Here is a 17,505-nt window from a genome sequence, read left to right as displayed (position 1 = left end):
AGGAATTATTTAATTTTTTATTTAGAACCCTCTGGTTAACTTGCGCTGGACTGACGTGCCACGCACATCGAGAATTGTTTGTCACAAAATTGCACTATTCTCTCAGTGTTAAGTATAACTTAAGTATAACTCAGGCAAAACAAATAATAAATTTATTACTCTTCAATAATTTCTATCCAGCGATATCATACCGACGAGTTCGAAAGAAAAGGAGAGCGACGAATTATTGTATACGGTGTTGGTCACTCGTTATGGTCCGCAGTCAGTTGCCAGCGAACATGGTTAAGATTTTGAGAGAAATCCTATTTTTCTTTCGTACGCGACAAGTTTCACAGGCGTCGTAAGTTGATTAAATTTAGACACGGCGCAGTTAGAACTTTCAGACATTTTCTAATCGTACACGTCAGTGTAAAATTAAAATAAAAATCTTCGATCCAGGCATCGTCACTCGTTCGAAGATCAATAGCCAGAAAACAGAGACAGTTTTACGGGAAACTACTGGGAAACATTCGTCCATCGACGAATCGCTCGTGCTTTTCCACAAAGGAACACGCAAACAGCCCACCCGTAGATTGAAAGAATCGTCAGAAAGGGTCGCGTGTCAGAAGAAAACTTATTCAAAAGTAAAGGGAGCGTGGACATCGTGGGGGCGCAGCGGGCGCAATTAGGGATTAACGAGCATTTAGCCTCGGCTGGAGAGACGAATAATGGAGATTCGACGGCGCGAGCGCGGCGCAGAGAGAGAGAGAAAGAGAGAGAGAGAGAGAGAGAGGTGCGCCGGTCGGCAAACGAAGGGGTGGCTTTATGGTTCCTCGTTGCTTTGTGCCCGCGAAATATTGTCGACTGTGTGTTGGGCGCGTTCCAGTTGCGCGCTGGTTCTCTGCGCCCGTCTGTCATTTCTGTTTACCGTCCGCCTGTTTGTTCCCAACCGTCGGAGAAAATTATACGGAGATAGATCGATGGCCTTTGGCGCCAACCGGCTCCTCGCCTCGAATCACTCGACAGTTGCTTTTGAAATCTTTTAGGTTTTCAGCATCGGATTCGGGAGGGAATTCTTCACCATCGAACGATGGTTATTTCTCGATTTTTGAAGGCGAAAGGAATTTGTACGATGAAGAAGTGGTCGCAACTTCAATCAATGACGATGGGAAAAACTTTTGACAGTCGTGAGTTCGTTTGTTTCAATGATGATTTTACATCGTACAGCGAATGGGATTTTTTTCTCAAAAACTGTAAAAATTCAGAGGCATTTAAAAAAGTTTCTTTGCTTTTGGACGCACCACCCTTTAAAATTTGTTGTGAGATTTTCTTCCCAGTATTTTATTGATCTCTGAACGTTAGACTTGAACGACAAAAATTTAAGAGATCCTAACGTTTCGTCGTTAATTTTATTATTCAAAGTTTAATAAAACGGTGAGAAAACAGTCGTAGCGAATTTTAAGGGATCGTTGTGAAAGGAAGATTTTTGATACTGGATCTAGTCAGGAAAAGAATTTGTTAATGTTTTCACGCAAGTTTGAATTTTTAAGAAAAGAAGTTCCCTCATTTTTATCATCTTTGAAAAAAAAAACCAAGAAACTTTCGGCTGTCAAACTAGAGATCAAAATGGGCTTTCAAATGGATCATTGTGTAATCTTTCCTTACGAAATCGATGACGTTTCATTTCCAATTTCTCTTTATATATATGTACACCATTGTTCACAAGCTCTTTTCCTCCATTAATCCCAAGAATCTACCGATCTTTCGCACATTTACATAAACCAAACCCATCTGTCCAAACCCTGAAATCACGACTCAGTTTCGACAGAAACGATTTTTCCTCCAAAAAGCGACGGCGCGCCCTGCAGAGTAAACGACGACCGGCGACGGAAGCTTTTGTCTTCCCCAGATGCAGCGTCCTACTCGAGACAGTAAGTACATCTCTCGAGGCGGATGCCTCGCGGGGAAAGTAGCTCGCGAGTGCACACCTGTGTCTCACCTGAGCTCGGCCGTCCGCAGGAATGCGTTTTAGGGGTTCAAGTTGACAACCAGCGGCCATGTAATTGGGGAACGGAAAACATTGTGGCGTCTCCATAGCAACACCCCGGAGCATCCGTTAGCCATCGAGGCTGTAGCTACTACGTGCACGGCTACGATCATGCTCTGGGCAATGTGCCTTAACCGACTGCACCCTCGCTTTATCTCCTGTCGTTTTTTTCCTTTTTTTCTTTTTTTTTTTTTTTTTACCAAAAACCCGTCTGGAACTGGTTATTCCATTAGAGACACCCTCTTGCAGGGATTGTTCAATCATGGCGGCAGGATCGTTTCTAGAATTGCTAAAGCTCGCTGGATGGACCAAGGTTTATTTCGTCTATTTTGATGGATCATAGATAAATTATTTTTGTTTTCTTTCACCAAAAACACGTCTGAAGCTGGTTATTCCATTAGAGACACACTCTTGCAAGGATTGTTCAATCATGGCAGCAGGATTCTAGGGTTGCTAACGCTTGTTGAATGGACGAAGGTTTATTTGATTGGTTCGTCTATTTTGATGGATCTATAGCTCGTTGTTCTATCAAAGACACCTTCCTGCGGGGGTTGTTTAATCGTTGCTCGAGCTCGCTGGATGTATACAGGTTTATTCAATTTGCTCATCTATTTCGGTGCGTTGAATGAAAAGAGAAATTTGGGATTTGAAATTCCAGAGTTGTTTGTGAATCAACAATTTTTGTTGACGCGAGGAGTTTCAGTTAAATAACCACCTATGCGCTTAATTATGCTCAGAAGAACTTAGTGTTGTAGGAAGTCGCAGTCTACAATTTGCCAAACGTCATCAAACAGAACGTCGGACAGATTTCACAAATCCAGCGTGAAACAAACTACAACCGTGTCTGAAGTAATTCTAGAATCCTGTCTCGCCTTTCACGATCCTCCACCTGTATACGTTCACGCATCAGCCTCTACACGTCCCCATCTAACCCTGAGACCGCGTATATTCCGCCGAAGTAATCCGAGGTAACCTTGTTACGACCTGTACGATGCCTCTTGCGCCGGAATAAAAAGATATTAAGTTGATATAGTAGCTAGACGATCCAGAGATTGTCGCGTCGAGCGCACGTTGGTGAAATATTCAGTTGAAAGTCCATTGAAATGAGTAAAACGGGTTAATAAATAAAATTGTATACTTTCATTGAAAGGAACGTATTGCGGATTTTTTGTGTATTTTTTTGAGGGGAATTTAAGAGTTTCGAAATCGATAAAAATACAAGATAGAATATATATTTTTAACTGATGGGTTTTTAGTTAGTTAATTTCACAGTTTAATTGCACAAATATTCGTAGTTTAATTATTGTATAAGAAGCACTCTACTTTTCATATCTTACAATGCCAGCGTAATTAGTTAAATATTTCTGTCGAAAGCTTGACATGTCTGTCACATAACAATGCCTGTAACATTATCTTTCAATCCTGTAACATTATCTTTCATCACTCTCCCCCTCGGAGATTCGGTCCCTCGAATCACCCTTCAAATTCACCCTTTGTATAGGTCCATAATCTTCATCATGTTCCACTGATTCCTACATCCTCTTAGTGGACCGAAGCGAGTAGCACAGTGTTATCGTCGGATCATTGACTCGACAAAATTGAAGACAGCTTGTACAGGGAAGGAATCCGGAATTCTTCGATATTGAAAATTGAATTTTCAACACTCGTATATCCCCAAAATATTTTATCATCAAAATTAAAGCAGAAGTTTAGGTGTAAGTTACTTCTTTTAGTATCATTGCTTCTTCAAATTAATAATAATTCTTATTGTTGCTGAATTCTGCTAAAATAATTATTCATTTCTGATCCGTGGAACTTGTTCAAACACAACAAGGACTACGTCGATTCTTCTTTTATGACACTTCAAAATGACTGAAAAGATCAGTCACATTATTAAAAAAAAAAAAAAAAACATCTGTGCTGAAACGTTGACCTTCTCCGAAAAAAAAAAAATCCACTTTCAGTAAATATTTTCCAGAATATTATAACAGAGCGAAATTTGGTTTCAAGAGTATCGATGTGACGCGAGGAAAGCCCATTGTGGTAATCGTAAGTCGTATCATTTCCAACGACGCTATCCGTCACTGGATAGCCATTTCTTACTGTGGATCAGTCCCTGAGTCTATCATTCGCGCATCAATGGCCTTCGCTAAGTCCCGTTGCGTGCACATATCCGTTTAGCGGAGATCGAACGACAGACGACGTCAGGTTGTCGACCGATTACGGTGCCACTCGGCACGGTTCAAGATCCCTCGAACAATAACGCTTGTCCATTGTTGCAGCGGGCATGCCTGTTGCGTCAAAGCTCCGCCAACAGCCCTTATGGCACACGACGACATAGTTCGGGGATGTTCGAGTCCATTTGTCCGCTCGCAATATCGGATCCGTAATTCCGAGGGGCGAGTCGCCCCTCTGAATCGTCTTCGTTTCTGCCTCTTTCTCTCTCTCTCTCTCTCTCTCTCTCTCTCTCTCTCTCTCTTTCTCTCTTTTATGGTTATGGTTATGGTTCCAACAGAGATAACTGAATTTGGTTTTGACTTTCGAATCGACTTTTCTTTTGTAAGTTGTAAAAGTTGTCAGAAAGTGACATAGAAATGTAAATTTCTTGCAAAATTTGACGTAGCTGTTTAAAGATTTTAATGAAGACTTTACACCAAGTGAATATTAACCTCTTGCGTTGGAATAACGTGCGTCAAGAATATTTGGCCCAAAATTGCAATATTTTCTCAGTTTTAAGTATATTGAAATATAACCCAGACAAGACAAATAATAAATTTACTTACTTCTTAGTAATTTCTATCCGGTGATATACCGGACGAATTCAAAAAATGAAGACAAATTATTGTATACGGTTCGGTCACTCGTTACGATCCGTGAACCAGTTACTAGCGCAAGAGGTTAAGCGTAATAATATTCAATACCAAAAATATTTCGAGAAATCCTTTTCGCAAGTGTCTTCGAGAGCGAACCTTCGAAATTTCAGTGAAATTCTATAACGCGGGCCTAAATTTCCCAGAATTTCCCCTGCTTGTCAGTTATTCGATCAATTACCCTCCGAACCCTTCGGTTTCATCCACCCTCGATTCGTGATACTCGATGAAATCAGGTTCCCTCTGGATCGACAAAAATCTATATCTCCGCCAGGTCCACGGGCCTGAGACCACCCTCGATTTGCCCGGTGGGATCGCTCACTAATAAGGATTCGGTTTGTTTACACGCGGAGCGCGGAATCATCGCGGCAGAGATGCGTTTATGAGAGCGGATCTCGCTGGATCCCTTCGGTTTCCCGGGATTAAACGACCGCAAGTATCTATGCGGGTCGGCGGTCGCCACGTCCATTTGCATATTAACCACTCGCAGCCTGGAATTACGAAGCGTCGTGACCCGTGCGGTCACGCACATTCGCATCTATGTACATACGACCCGCCTGCAGGCTCTGCACGCGTATCGAGCGGCGATATGTATACGTAGTTGGCTGTTCGATCGACATCGATGGCGATCGATGTCGATCGATGGACCACGGGTGCCGTCGCCGGAATTAAATTGCCGCGTGATACGATAACACGCGCAAGAATCCCGGTGCCTCGGCTTCCAAGGGTACTTGGACAATGGCTCGTTGGAGAAGAATGGCCATTTCGAGCGAGTTTTAATGGCGGTGGTCGGGGATTACGGTGTTTTAGGGTGGCGAGCGGTGTAAGTGGATAATGGGTGTGACGTTACCCGTGCGTGGGCAAAGTGGCCGTGTCCTCTTCCTCTTTATCTTCCTCTCCTCCTCCTCTTCTTTATCTTGCCCTCCTTCTCCTCCTCTTTATCGTCCTCTCCTTCTTCTCTTTTTTTTCTTTATCACCCTCTCCTCGTCTTGTTCTTTATCTTCTCCTCCGCTAACCTTCCCCGTGCTCGGGCAGTTTTTGTTTAGCCGTCGATCTCTATACACGAGATGATCTAGAATGGGTCGTTGTAGAATCTTGTTAAGCACAGGAGATTCGTGAAACACAGTCCTATCGATCTTTCTCGATTTAAAGCTTTGTTCCACTTCAGTTTTTTTTACTTTCTTTCTCTCTTTCTCGAAAATGTATCACGTTATATCTTAAATATAATATATCTTAAACATATTTTAAATATATTATATGTTATAACACTAAATACACTCATTTATACAATCATACTAGTTTTTAATATACATATCACGTACGTTTAAAAGTGTAAATTTCTTGCAAAATTTTGGATGTTAATTTTTGAAATCGTTACAAATTTGACGTAGCTGTTTAAAATTTTGATCAAAAACAGCATCTACAGACTTTACACCAAGTGAATATTGACTTCTTGCGTTGGATTGACGTGCCACGCACGTCAAGTTTAAATACCTATATGCCTGTAGTAAATATTTTCTATCTTCTACATATATTTTCACATATATTTGTTTTCAAGCCTTATCAGTATAAAATATTCTCTGCATAAAAACACTTTCGCAAGAAAAATTCGAGTGTCTCCTTCAAGTTAGTTGAATCAATCCCTGCAATTCCATTCGAAGTCGAGCCTTCTCGCCTGACGCGAGAGATTCAATCGATCTTCTCTCTGCGAGCTGTTCAAAATGTATATCGTGTCGATCGGACGTTCCTCGAGCAATTTTCAGTTCTTTCGACGATCGGTCGCGCAACGTTTGCCCCAAGGAATCTTCTTTCTCTCGAGTCCGAGTGGCAGCGGTCATTTCTGACGGCATTGAGTCTCACTCGTGGCCCCTCGGGAGAGAAAAGTGTCGACCCCCGCAGAAATCGAACTCGCTATTTCCCGAAGAGCGTGTCGCTTCTTCTTATTGAAACGCCGGCAGATCCGACAGAGATTTTTCTTTTTCCTTTTTTCCGTGGAGCAATTCCTGGCGCAAGTCGTGTCGAGCAAGAAGAAACGAAATCACGTGTGCCTGTCGTCCTGTTTTGTAGAAACTCGCGCTTCTGAAAAAAAAATTGAAGCTCGCTTTCGATAAGAACAGAAGAATTTTGTTAGTTGTCTTTTTTTTTTTATTCAGAAGAACATTTTTCTTCGCGATTACGACACCAATGTTAAAAAGTTTGTTTGTTTGTAAGACGTACTGATTTCTGATTGAACTGAGAATTTTGCGAGACCGATCGTGGGTACTGTAACGTTCCATTTTGAAGATGGGAGTTTCATTTATATTTTTTCGTCTTTGTCTGATTAAAAATATTTAGTCATCATTATCTTCCAACGAAACAGTAAAAAGTCAAAAAATAGAACAGTGTTTGAAGTCTGAATAGAAAGAATTTATGTTTGGAAGTGAAATTTCGAAATATTCGTCTATCTCAAATAAAGTAGTATTCTGATAAAAAAAAATACAGGTCTCGAATATCTAAAATCCAGCAAGGAGATTGTTATCGAAAAAGTCGGATGTAATTGCATTTTAATTAAGATGAAATTGATGAAATCGTTGATAAGCTTTAAAACGTTGTAATCGAGCGTTTCGATAGCAAACCATAGTCGATTTCACGTATCCTCAGTTTGGTAAACGATAGAAAGGTACAATGAAGACGTTAATTGACGTCAAAGTTTGTAGCGTCTCTCGGAATATCGATATCAAATTTTGTCCCGTATGAATAACGCATAAGGATCTTTTACGTTTTAAACGAGGCGGGCGACCAGAGAGAGTTTGTTATATATTTAAATACCACAAATTGCGCCCACAAACTGACGTCAGACGCATAAAGCGCGCAGTGAAGAATTTCAAGTTAAGATTTTGCCTACGTGACTGGAAAAACTTTCGGAACGTCTTAGTTTTGTTGTAGCGTTTTACCAGCTGACGTCAGAGAAATAGGAATTCCAATGAAATGAATAATGTTAGATTTTGTCTGGGCGAGTGAAAAAATTTTCTAAATTTTCTAGCTTTGTTACCGTGTGTGTACAACGAAGCTTCCGATAAAATAAAAAACGAATAAATGACAAATAAATAAGATTTCACCCACGTGAAAAAATTTTTTTTTAAATGTTATTTTTGTTACGTCGCCGTATTTTTATTATGGGTATTTTTACTGCATCTGTGGCAGGGTGAGAAGCCATAGAATTGGCCTTGCTCGTTTCCCTCGTGTATTTTACAACGTTGGCATTATTCACACGTGATACGTCTTCATAATCGAAAACTTTGTCGGCGTTTTATTTTATCGATAGCATCGGCGCTCTTCGCAACACTTTCAACGGTTATAACGTATCGTCCAAGTGTTATTATTATCCTGATGCTAAAAATTCCTCCAACGTTCGCGCTTTCTCAACTCTCGTCGAGAACGATCGGCTGCAGCTTCTTTTTTATTGATCACTTTATTGAAATCGTGCAGATATTTATGATCAATTTTATACGTGTCATAACAATTTATTTATATGCAGATAAGGTCCTAGTATTTATTACAATTTTTAAAGTGTTCAAACATCCTTTATGTATGCTATACGAAATATTTATAATTACTTTAATGAACAAATTCGTTTTAATTCATTTATTAGCTGTTTAACAGTATTGAATTTTACACAATTCCTGACACGTTATATTCGACCAAGTCCTTCTTCCAACCCCTTTGGGACGCCAAATTACCCCAAAATTTCGTTCCAACAGACCGACATCACCAACATCCTAACCGATCGACCTTCGTCACTCCGTTTAATTGGCCCCAGATTAGACGTTCAGGGACCGGACCAGCAAGCAGACCAAATTCAGCCCCCAGTGCGCTAAGAATTCATCATAGAAGTCCAGAAGTGTCCCCGAGGGATGGTCAAGATTGATAATCGTCGATCTCGAACGAAACTGTCCTATCGCAAGTTATCCTTTCTTATTCCCCTATAGAGACTCCGCCGATAGTCTGTCCGTTCGACAACCAATTCCTTTTCTCCTCACGTCGAAAGATTTATCTCGCAATTTATACTAATTTATAGTATCGTGCTCTGGCTTATAGTTGCTACTCGGGATATTAATGGACATTCACGAATTCTATTTATGCGCCGCAAACAGGATATCGGAGGAGATATTCCTTTGAGAGTGCAGACTCCATTGTATCGTGGTCAAAGTTCTCTGAGATCGGTTCGCGTGTGCCTCGGATGAAACGCTCGGATGAAACGTGGTATTTAAATTCCCTTGAATGAGCGAGCGTCTTGGAATATCGTTGCATTGTGTAATAATATTAGACTCTAGATCTCTATGCAGCTGATCAAAGTGCTAATGGAGATTGATGAAATCAAAGTAAAATTGTTCCGAAATTTAACATAGGATTTAAATGTTAAGAATATTTTAATAAGACTTTAAATTTTTAGTACTTTAAAGTATATAAAATTATTTGATACTTTAATATAAGAATTTAAATATCAATACTCACGTATCGGAGTAATACTTTGGCGTGGCGCAAGTAAGCTAGAAAATGAAAGGTGAATTTTTTTCAATTAAAGCGAAATGGAAACAAAATCTTTAGCTGGGCTAAATTGAAATAAAATCGTCGAGGTTGATGGAAATTTCGAAGCTCGGAATCTATATTAGGAATTCAAGTAGAAAGGTAGTTCAGAGGTCCAGAATATTGAGAAACTCGAAAATCCTTTGACAGTGGCCGCAATTTCGACGTATTAGTTGCCATGCAAATTAATTAGTTGTTATCGCAGGTTGTTGTTACACGAATTGATTAGCGGTTACTGGAGCGGAATGCTGCCAAAGTTTTGGAATTCTAAGTATACAGAGTGGTTGCCAGATCTCGAGCGCAATATACGATAAGTATTCGGGCCATTTGCCATAGACAAACTTTTACGTACGAACATATGAAACACTTAAATTTCTTCTGTTGAGACAACAAAATTCGAAATCAATCGAAATATATTGTTATGCAAAAGTTGTGCAGAATATTTTTTTGCAATTATGTACCGTCATTCGTCCCCCGTCTTAAACGAGAAAGAAACTAAGGAAGTAGATGTTAAAACTTCTTTAAAAAAATTGCTCCTGCAAGTTCCATTGTCCCCTGCTCTTTTCCCGTAGTTTCCAAGAAGAAAAGTCACTCCGGCCGATATGCAAGAGGAGGCAAAGCACGTAACATCGCAGTGATAATGCGATGAAAGACGTCTTCCATCTCCTGCGGAAGTGAAACTTATTTTCCGGGGTTATTGTACCTCTCGAGCTGTTTACAGCTGTTGGACGAATATTCGCGGAGAATCGTATTGAGCGTGGCCAGCTCTCTTTCTCTCTCTCTCCTTCTCTCATGGTTCTGTTCCTCTTAACTCATTGTTAGACGGCCATGTCGATGTCACCATAAAATCAATACCCGACATCGTGGCCCCATAGATATTTAATGGCCTGTGGTTTTTCACAAAAGAGGCGGACGTCGCTCTGAAGTGGAAAACACGATCAAATAAATTTTTCAGTCGTGTTTGTTAGAGATCGGGATTTATCGTAGATTCGAGACACTTTATTGAGGAGGTTATTGTTCCACGAACAATATTTCAGATGAACTTCTAAGCTCATGTTTTCATAAGTATGATTTTCAAAACATGAACGAGTGAAAGATGCATTTTTGAATCTCAAACAGCCGATTCTGTGATATATTACATCAACTTTTGTTGCATCAATTTTTTGGTAACTTCTTTTACATTTCAGAAAATTTCGCACGTTCAATATATACAAATCAATACTATTTGTCTTTTTCGGTTGTGCGTAACTTATTCTTTTAATTGTGTGCGTTTTTTTTTTTTTTATATATATATATCGCACCTGTCTACTTTTTGACACCTTTCTCAAGGTCTAAAACATTTTACATTCGTTTATTTCTTGAATTGTTTAATAGCAACTTCTTAAACGTTTATTTATAAAAATGATCAGCCATTTAGAGAGAAACTGGGTATTCCGACGAACGATAACGTTATCTACGCGGCAATTGTTTCGTTGAAACGATCGATTCGCCGGTACGAGGGGATGCTTTCTAAGGGATGAAATCACCCCTGGTCGGTAACGTAGAAATTTCTGTTTCGCATTTTCCTGGAAAACTGGGGAAACACGAGCGTCGTCGCGTCGTATCCAAAGTCGATAACGCGAGCAGGGTGCAACGGTTGATGAAGTTGCATCCCTCTTTGTTTTACCAGCGATCGTTTTCATTTCAATTACGCCGCGCGTAGCAACTCGCAGAGTCAGACTTGACCTTTTCACGGTAAAGTTCTTACGGTCGCCAATGATCCAGTTAAAAGTTAATAACATGTATTTAAGAAAACATTTAATTTTCTAAATTTGAAAAATATTTAATTCGTTGCTTGGTCTGTTTGTTTGCAGCGAAAAAGCAAAATGGGGCGGCATTGCGGACGAACAGTCTGGGCTCGGGGGCGAGGACACCACCTCTCGAAAGGAAAAGCAAATTTTCGGCCCTCGGTAGACTCTTTAAACCGTGGAAATGGAAACGGAAAAAGAAATCGGATAAATTCGAAGCTGCCTCATTGTGTAAGTGACAAATATACTCTTTGCAATGTATGACAATATACTGAATAATACAAATATAGTTGTATAAATTTATATAATATATATTATATAAATATTATAATAATTAAATGAAAATTATATAATTAAATTTTATATAATATATATAATGAATCATATAAATCACAATATAAATGTGATTTATAAATATTCTCTCAAGTATACTAGAGTAGTAGAAAAGACAAAAAGTAAATAATTGAGAAAACAGAGTAAGAATATTCTTAAACAGAGTGAAGATTTATCGGCAAAGTTAGGATGTTAACAGAATGATGTATATGTATAATATATTATAATAATATATAATGAATCATATAAATCACAATATAAATGTGATTTATAAATATTCTCTCAAGTATTCTAGAGCAGTAGAAAAGACAAAAAGTAAATAATTGAGAAAACAGAGTAAGAATATTCTTAAACAGAGCGAAGATTTATCGACAAAGTTAGGATGTTAACAGAATGATGTATATGTATAATATATCATAATAATATATATAATGAATTATATAAATTACAATTAAATGTGATTTAAGAATATTCTCTCAACTATTCTAGAGTAATAGAAAAGGCAAAAAATAAATAATTGAGAAAACAGAGTAAGAATATTCTTAAGCAGAGCGAAGATTTATCGACAAAGTTAGGATGTTAACAAAGGGTTGTCTCTCGCGATTGCAGCGCTCGAGAGGAAGATCTCTGTACGAGCTAGCAGAGACGAGTTGGTACAGAAAGGAATCCTGCTGCCCGTCATAAGGTCCACGTCGTTTCCGGAAAATGGTGAGCGATTTTACCATACGCTTTTCCACCAGAAAATCCTGAAACATCAATGCTCGAGAGGAAAATTCGAATCGTTCGACGTTTCATTCCATACGGTTGTTCTCCTTAATCATTAAGGATATTTAAATTCGAGTCGCCAATTCCTTTTTACGAGCAAAATTCTGTTTTGCGAGTTTCACTGAAATTTATTGTAGTTTATTCTTCTTATAAAACGAAACATTCTTTAATCTTTATTCATTGGAAGGTTTTATTCATTTGAAGATATTTAAAGAGGACGATGCTATTTGAAAGTAATATTGTATTCGTTTGTGTATAAATTAGAAATGTCTGGATTAAATGATCTACGTGTACGTTTTTCCAGTTGAAATTGTATTTTAAAGATATGGAAATGAAATGTACACGTACGAGTATTCTTTTACAGAGGAATTTGCCTGTTTTCTGATAATTAACAAAATAACGAGGAATATAATTAGTATCATGTTATCATGTAGTAATTATTAAACTGCGAATATTTCTGTAACTTTATATCTTTATAAATACAATTGAATGAATGAGAAATGATAATTAGGGATAGAAAATTTTTTTACTAATTTACTAATTTATATTGGATACGTATTAGATTCTTTGGATTTTTGCAGCCTTAGATATCCAATAAATACGCACAACAATTCGCAGTCTAGTCATTATCTACACATTGAGGGTTTAAAATAACATATTCCGACTATCTCCTGTTATCCTAAATTTCATTTTCAACCTAACTTTAATCGTCGTTCACAAGCGTACAAATGTGCCAAGCTCTCCAAATAATGTATGTACGGTTCCACTCACCCTCGTCCACGTCCACTTATCTTAAGTTTCTCTTCGACCCCCTGTTTCCCTTATCTACATTAAACTCGAATCGTCGCGAAACTACCTAAAACAACCTTGTGGAACCCTGAAACCAGCATCCGCGTGGACGAACGTCATCAAACTGGGAGCAACCAGGCGCGACGTCGCGAAAGTTTTCAATTTCCAGCCATCACGTGCGGAACAAATTCGCGAATTTCCCGAAACGGAGGACTGTCTGGTCCCTTGGAAATTGTCCAGCCCCCGGCTGATCAGGAAATAAGGGCCCATGGTCTGCGGGTGGGAACGAGACGCGAATGACAAGATGCAATACTGAAGAACGTAATTAGATTTCGCGCTTGTTATCACGCAGACGTGGGTTTAATTTCCGCCACCGTCGGGCACGCGGTGCAATTAATTTCGTTTTACTCGCTTTTCGTGGACCATTTTGGAAAAGTATCCTAGTCTCTTGAGTCATTGAATCAGACGATGATTTTAAAGGTTCAAACACGGCACTGTCTGTACCGGAGTTTCGTCCGATCGAAATTTTAAGTGATTTAATTTAATTTAATTTAATTTAAAGTGATTCGATGTGAAATTTTTATTTTCCTATCTGACTGTTAGCATTGAGAGATGTCTACGCTGTCAGAGTTTTCCCTGGAATGTTACAGTGTTGGTAGAGATAACAAGTAACTGTCGTGACGATGACGATGTTTTCATGGAAAATAGAAAACGTAGACAGCCAGTAAATGCATACTGTAATAATCTTCATTCCCTCAGAGATTCTCCGATCTAATTCTCGTAAAGAATTAAAACAGACTTTGCAATCCAGAGAGAATTCACCCTATCGTCGATTAATCGAATCGTTCAGAAAATCTTATTCACAGAATCTTGAAACACTGCTGCATCGTGTATTCCAAAGTGCAGTAACCTACGTTTCCAAAACGCTTACTCCATCGACGCCTAGCAGAACCCTAGGTGGAAACCTATTCTCCCTGCTTGCTCTAATCATCGTCCAGAGAACCATCCTCGTGCAGACCCGACGAACGCACCTACTCCGCCTACAAACGTTGCAAACATCCCCTGAATGCCCGTTTTCATTAATATTCGCCGGCTAAACTCTGCTCTCGTTGCTGGTTTCCAGAGACGGCTGGGGACTCGCCGGACGGTCAGAAGCCTCCGACGCCGCAACAGACGCCCCAGCAACAGCAGCAACAGCAGCCGCAGCAACAGCAACCGGCTGTTGGTAGTATCGGCACCGGTGCCAGCACCCCTGTAGTAACACCCACGTCGGCCGGTAACGTTCAGCAATCCCAACAATCCCAGCAACTAGCGTCGGCCACGCCGACATCTACGACTGCCAATTCGCATTCTACAGGACCGCCCAGCAATCAACCCTCGCCGCATCCCTCGCCCCTTTATCCGGGGATTCCGCAGCCAGGCCAACCGAACGGCAGCACGCAAGGTAAGATGCAAATATCTGTCTGTTCCATCGAAGAACGTGAGATACTCGAATTCTTTTGTACGAGAGATTTCGTGTATGTGTATGTGTGTGGATCATTTCTTTTTTGAAGGGGGGTGGGGGTGGGGAGGATTGGGATTTGGAAGAATTGACGTGAATAAGTTTTCATATGCGAGTGTATTTACGTTCATAGAAGTTTGTAGAATGGAATCTTTCTTGTCTGAGACTCTAATATTAATATTTCGGAGGGATGAATGTCGCTCCGTTGGCGATTATATTTCTTGTAAAATAACCATTAATTGAGAGAAAGAAGTTTTATTTGTTTACATGTTATTTAAATAATTAATATATAATAATATAGAATATAAAGTAATAAAATAATATATATTATATACTATTATAGTTATATACTATTATAGTCATATAAATATATAATTATAGTAAATATATAAATTTATAATTTGTTAATGTGAAACTATCAGAAGTGTCATATATTATCATCAATTCGTGTCACAGGGATATTTTACTTAAACTCTTGTTTCATTTATTTCGCCCGTTTATGTCATATTTATATCAATAATGAAGCTTGTTCAGATATTATTTCACCAGAGTAGAATGTCCATCGATAATTGGAAAATCAGATAACTGAAGGTTTTAGAGGTCTTTCGGTCAGCTATGATCGATCGCGGTGTTTGATATTTGGTTTGACGAGAGGTTTGATTCGCCGCGGGAAGTTTACGATGGTTTTACGAGATAGGTTAGGGTCGATAATGTTGCTGCAGGATTTGGGGAGTGCCGGGATCACGGTGGAACATATTGGGAGGGGTTGTTAGGAGTCGCTTGAGGATTGAACGGGGAGATTGTTGATTAAAGGGGTGTGTATAATTTAGAGAGACACTGCCGAATTGGATTCGATTCAACAGGTGATGAGCAGTTTAAATAAAAGAGACATATATTGTTCGTTGAAAGTTTCAACATTCAATTTCATTCATTGAATGTTCTTCGCAATTCGTCCGATAATTGAACCAAGTTACGTCGTTTGTGCTATTAACACAGTAAGAAACAGGCTTCAAAACGGCTTCGAACGAAGAGATTAGCAATCGCAGTAACGAATTAACTCGTCTTCTCCGCGTAACAGGTTAAATACCCACGTTGGAAACGTGGAAATCGTCGTCGCGTCGGCGTTTATCTTGAAATTACAATATCTTAGCCTTAGACGTGCAGAGACGTGGTTGCGAAAGAGGCGAGGGAAATTATAGCCCTGGTCCCCGTGGTATTAATGCGAGCACGCACAATGGCGCGGAGCACAGGCGTTGACCTAATTACCGGGAATCACGTGCTAGAGGCGGCATTAATGGGCTAGCAAGCATGATCGCGGTATGTCGTGTTGCATGACGATCGCTTAAATATCTCGTGGAATCGCCGCGTCGTCCATCCGAATAACTTTGACGACGTTTAATCATGCCTGTTGAATTAATTAAAGCAGATGTCGCACGTGTTCATGCTTCGGAAGCATCCAGGCTTATTACAGTGACGAATTCTTCGTAGCTTTGCAGGGTGGTGAGTGGATGTACGTATGTATGTACGTCATTGGAGAAAAGTTTCAGATGGCTGAATGAATTTGGAGAAAAATTCAGAGATAATATTCGAATCAAACAATTCTTCGGTCACTATGATGCATTAATTTTGAATTGGTGAATTTGGAAGGGTGACCAAAGTTTTTAGTTAAAGTTGATTAGTTAGTTAAATTGATTAAATTTATATTTCTTGCAATAATTGATAGTACATAAAATTGAAAGTCCGCTACAACATAATATGTATCATGTAAAATAATATCAATAGATGAATTTGATAATGCAACTCCAGTTGTAAATATTAAAGTAAATTCAATTGATCATGAAAACGAAATATTAAAAATTAATTCTGATCCATGATAAGTCTAGCTAATCGTCTGAAAACTTTAATTTAATATTCACCAACAACGTAGATTTTCTACAACAACATGGAGACCCTCCACCTTCTCGATTATTCAAGAGAAAACCCTGAAAAATCGTATCGAGCTGCGCACCCCACGAGACAGCCGAAATCTTTCCACGAATGACACGCGATCCCTCAGCGTCGTCTCGAGTTCACAAATCCGCCAGGCTCGAGGAACAATCCCTTATCTTTCACCCCTTTCTCACCGCGTCCCGTACCTGACCATCGGTCAAACAGAGCCCTATCGTGTTTCTGCCGCGGTTTAAGGAGAGAAACCGTAAAAGCGCGCGTTTATCATAGAAACTAGATATCATCGCGGACAATTCGATTCCAAAGCAGCTGTTTCCCGACTCACCCCGTTTTTCGAGATTTCTTGAGATTTCGCGGCACGTCTCGCGAGTCCTTTTGTCGGCTAGCAACCAACCTGTTGCCATTGGTGAATTTATTTGACGCGGTACATCGGGTACAACACTCGATCGTTTTGACCTTCTCGTTCAATATGGAAAAAAAAAAACGCCAAATTGGCGATTTTAAAATTTATTTTTTTTTATAACTGGGGGAGGAGGATTTATTTGTTTCAATACTGTTTTATTATTAAAATATATTTCAAATTGTAAAATACTTCGTTATTTACTTATTTTGTTGATGTTTAATTATTTATTTAATAATATTTGATATATTATAATTAAATGTAATTAAATATAATTTAATTTATTTAATAATAAATACTTTATCATTATACGTGTGAAATATTTGAAGTAGTTCCAATGTTAGAGAATCGCTTTCAGACATTGTTTAACTTCGAGGTCTGAACGACAAAAGCGACCTACGCGCCATCAATACTATTGACAATAATATTCTCCATTCGTTTTAATGTTTCTGAAACCTCGCGCGGCCAATATTATTAGCGATACGTAGATATTCGATCACTCGCTGCAACAATGCGAGCAT

At 39.2% G+C, this 17,505-nt stretch overlaps 1 protein-coding gene across 3 annotated transcripts in view; it reads left to right on the top strand.

Moving 5' to 3' along the window:
• LOC122535434 (histone-lysine N-methyltransferase Suv4-20-like) overlaps window positions 1–14,702 on the top strand; it is a 79,664-nt gene extending 64,962 nt beyond the window's left edge. For all 3 annotated transcript variants that reach the window (XM_043666971.1, XM_043666970.1, XM_043666969.1), the window contains 3 exons: window positions 11,316–11,480; window positions 12,192–12,290; window positions 14,260–14,702. In XM_043666971.1, coding sequence (XP_043522906.1) covers window positions 11,316–11,480; window positions 12,192–12,290; window positions 14,260–14,687 — 692 coding nt within the window. In that variant the 3' untranslated portion in view covers window positions 14,688–14,702. The remainder of the gene's footprint in view (window positions 1–11,315; window positions 11,481–12,191; window positions 12,291–14,259) is intronic.
• The last annotated feature ends 2,803 nt before the right edge of the window (window positions 14,703–17,505 follow it).

Source organism: Frieseomelitta varia, unplaced genomic scaffold (assembly GCF_011392965.1).
Source record: "Frieseomelitta varia isolate USP_RPSP 00005682 unplaced genomic scaffold, Fvar_1.2 scaffold_720, whole genome shotgun sequence".
Taxonomy (NCBI): Eukaryota; Metazoa; Arthropoda; class Insecta; order Hymenoptera; family Apidae; genus Frieseomelitta; species Frieseomelitta varia.
This window is presented reverse-complemented; position numbering and strand designations above follow the sequence as displayed.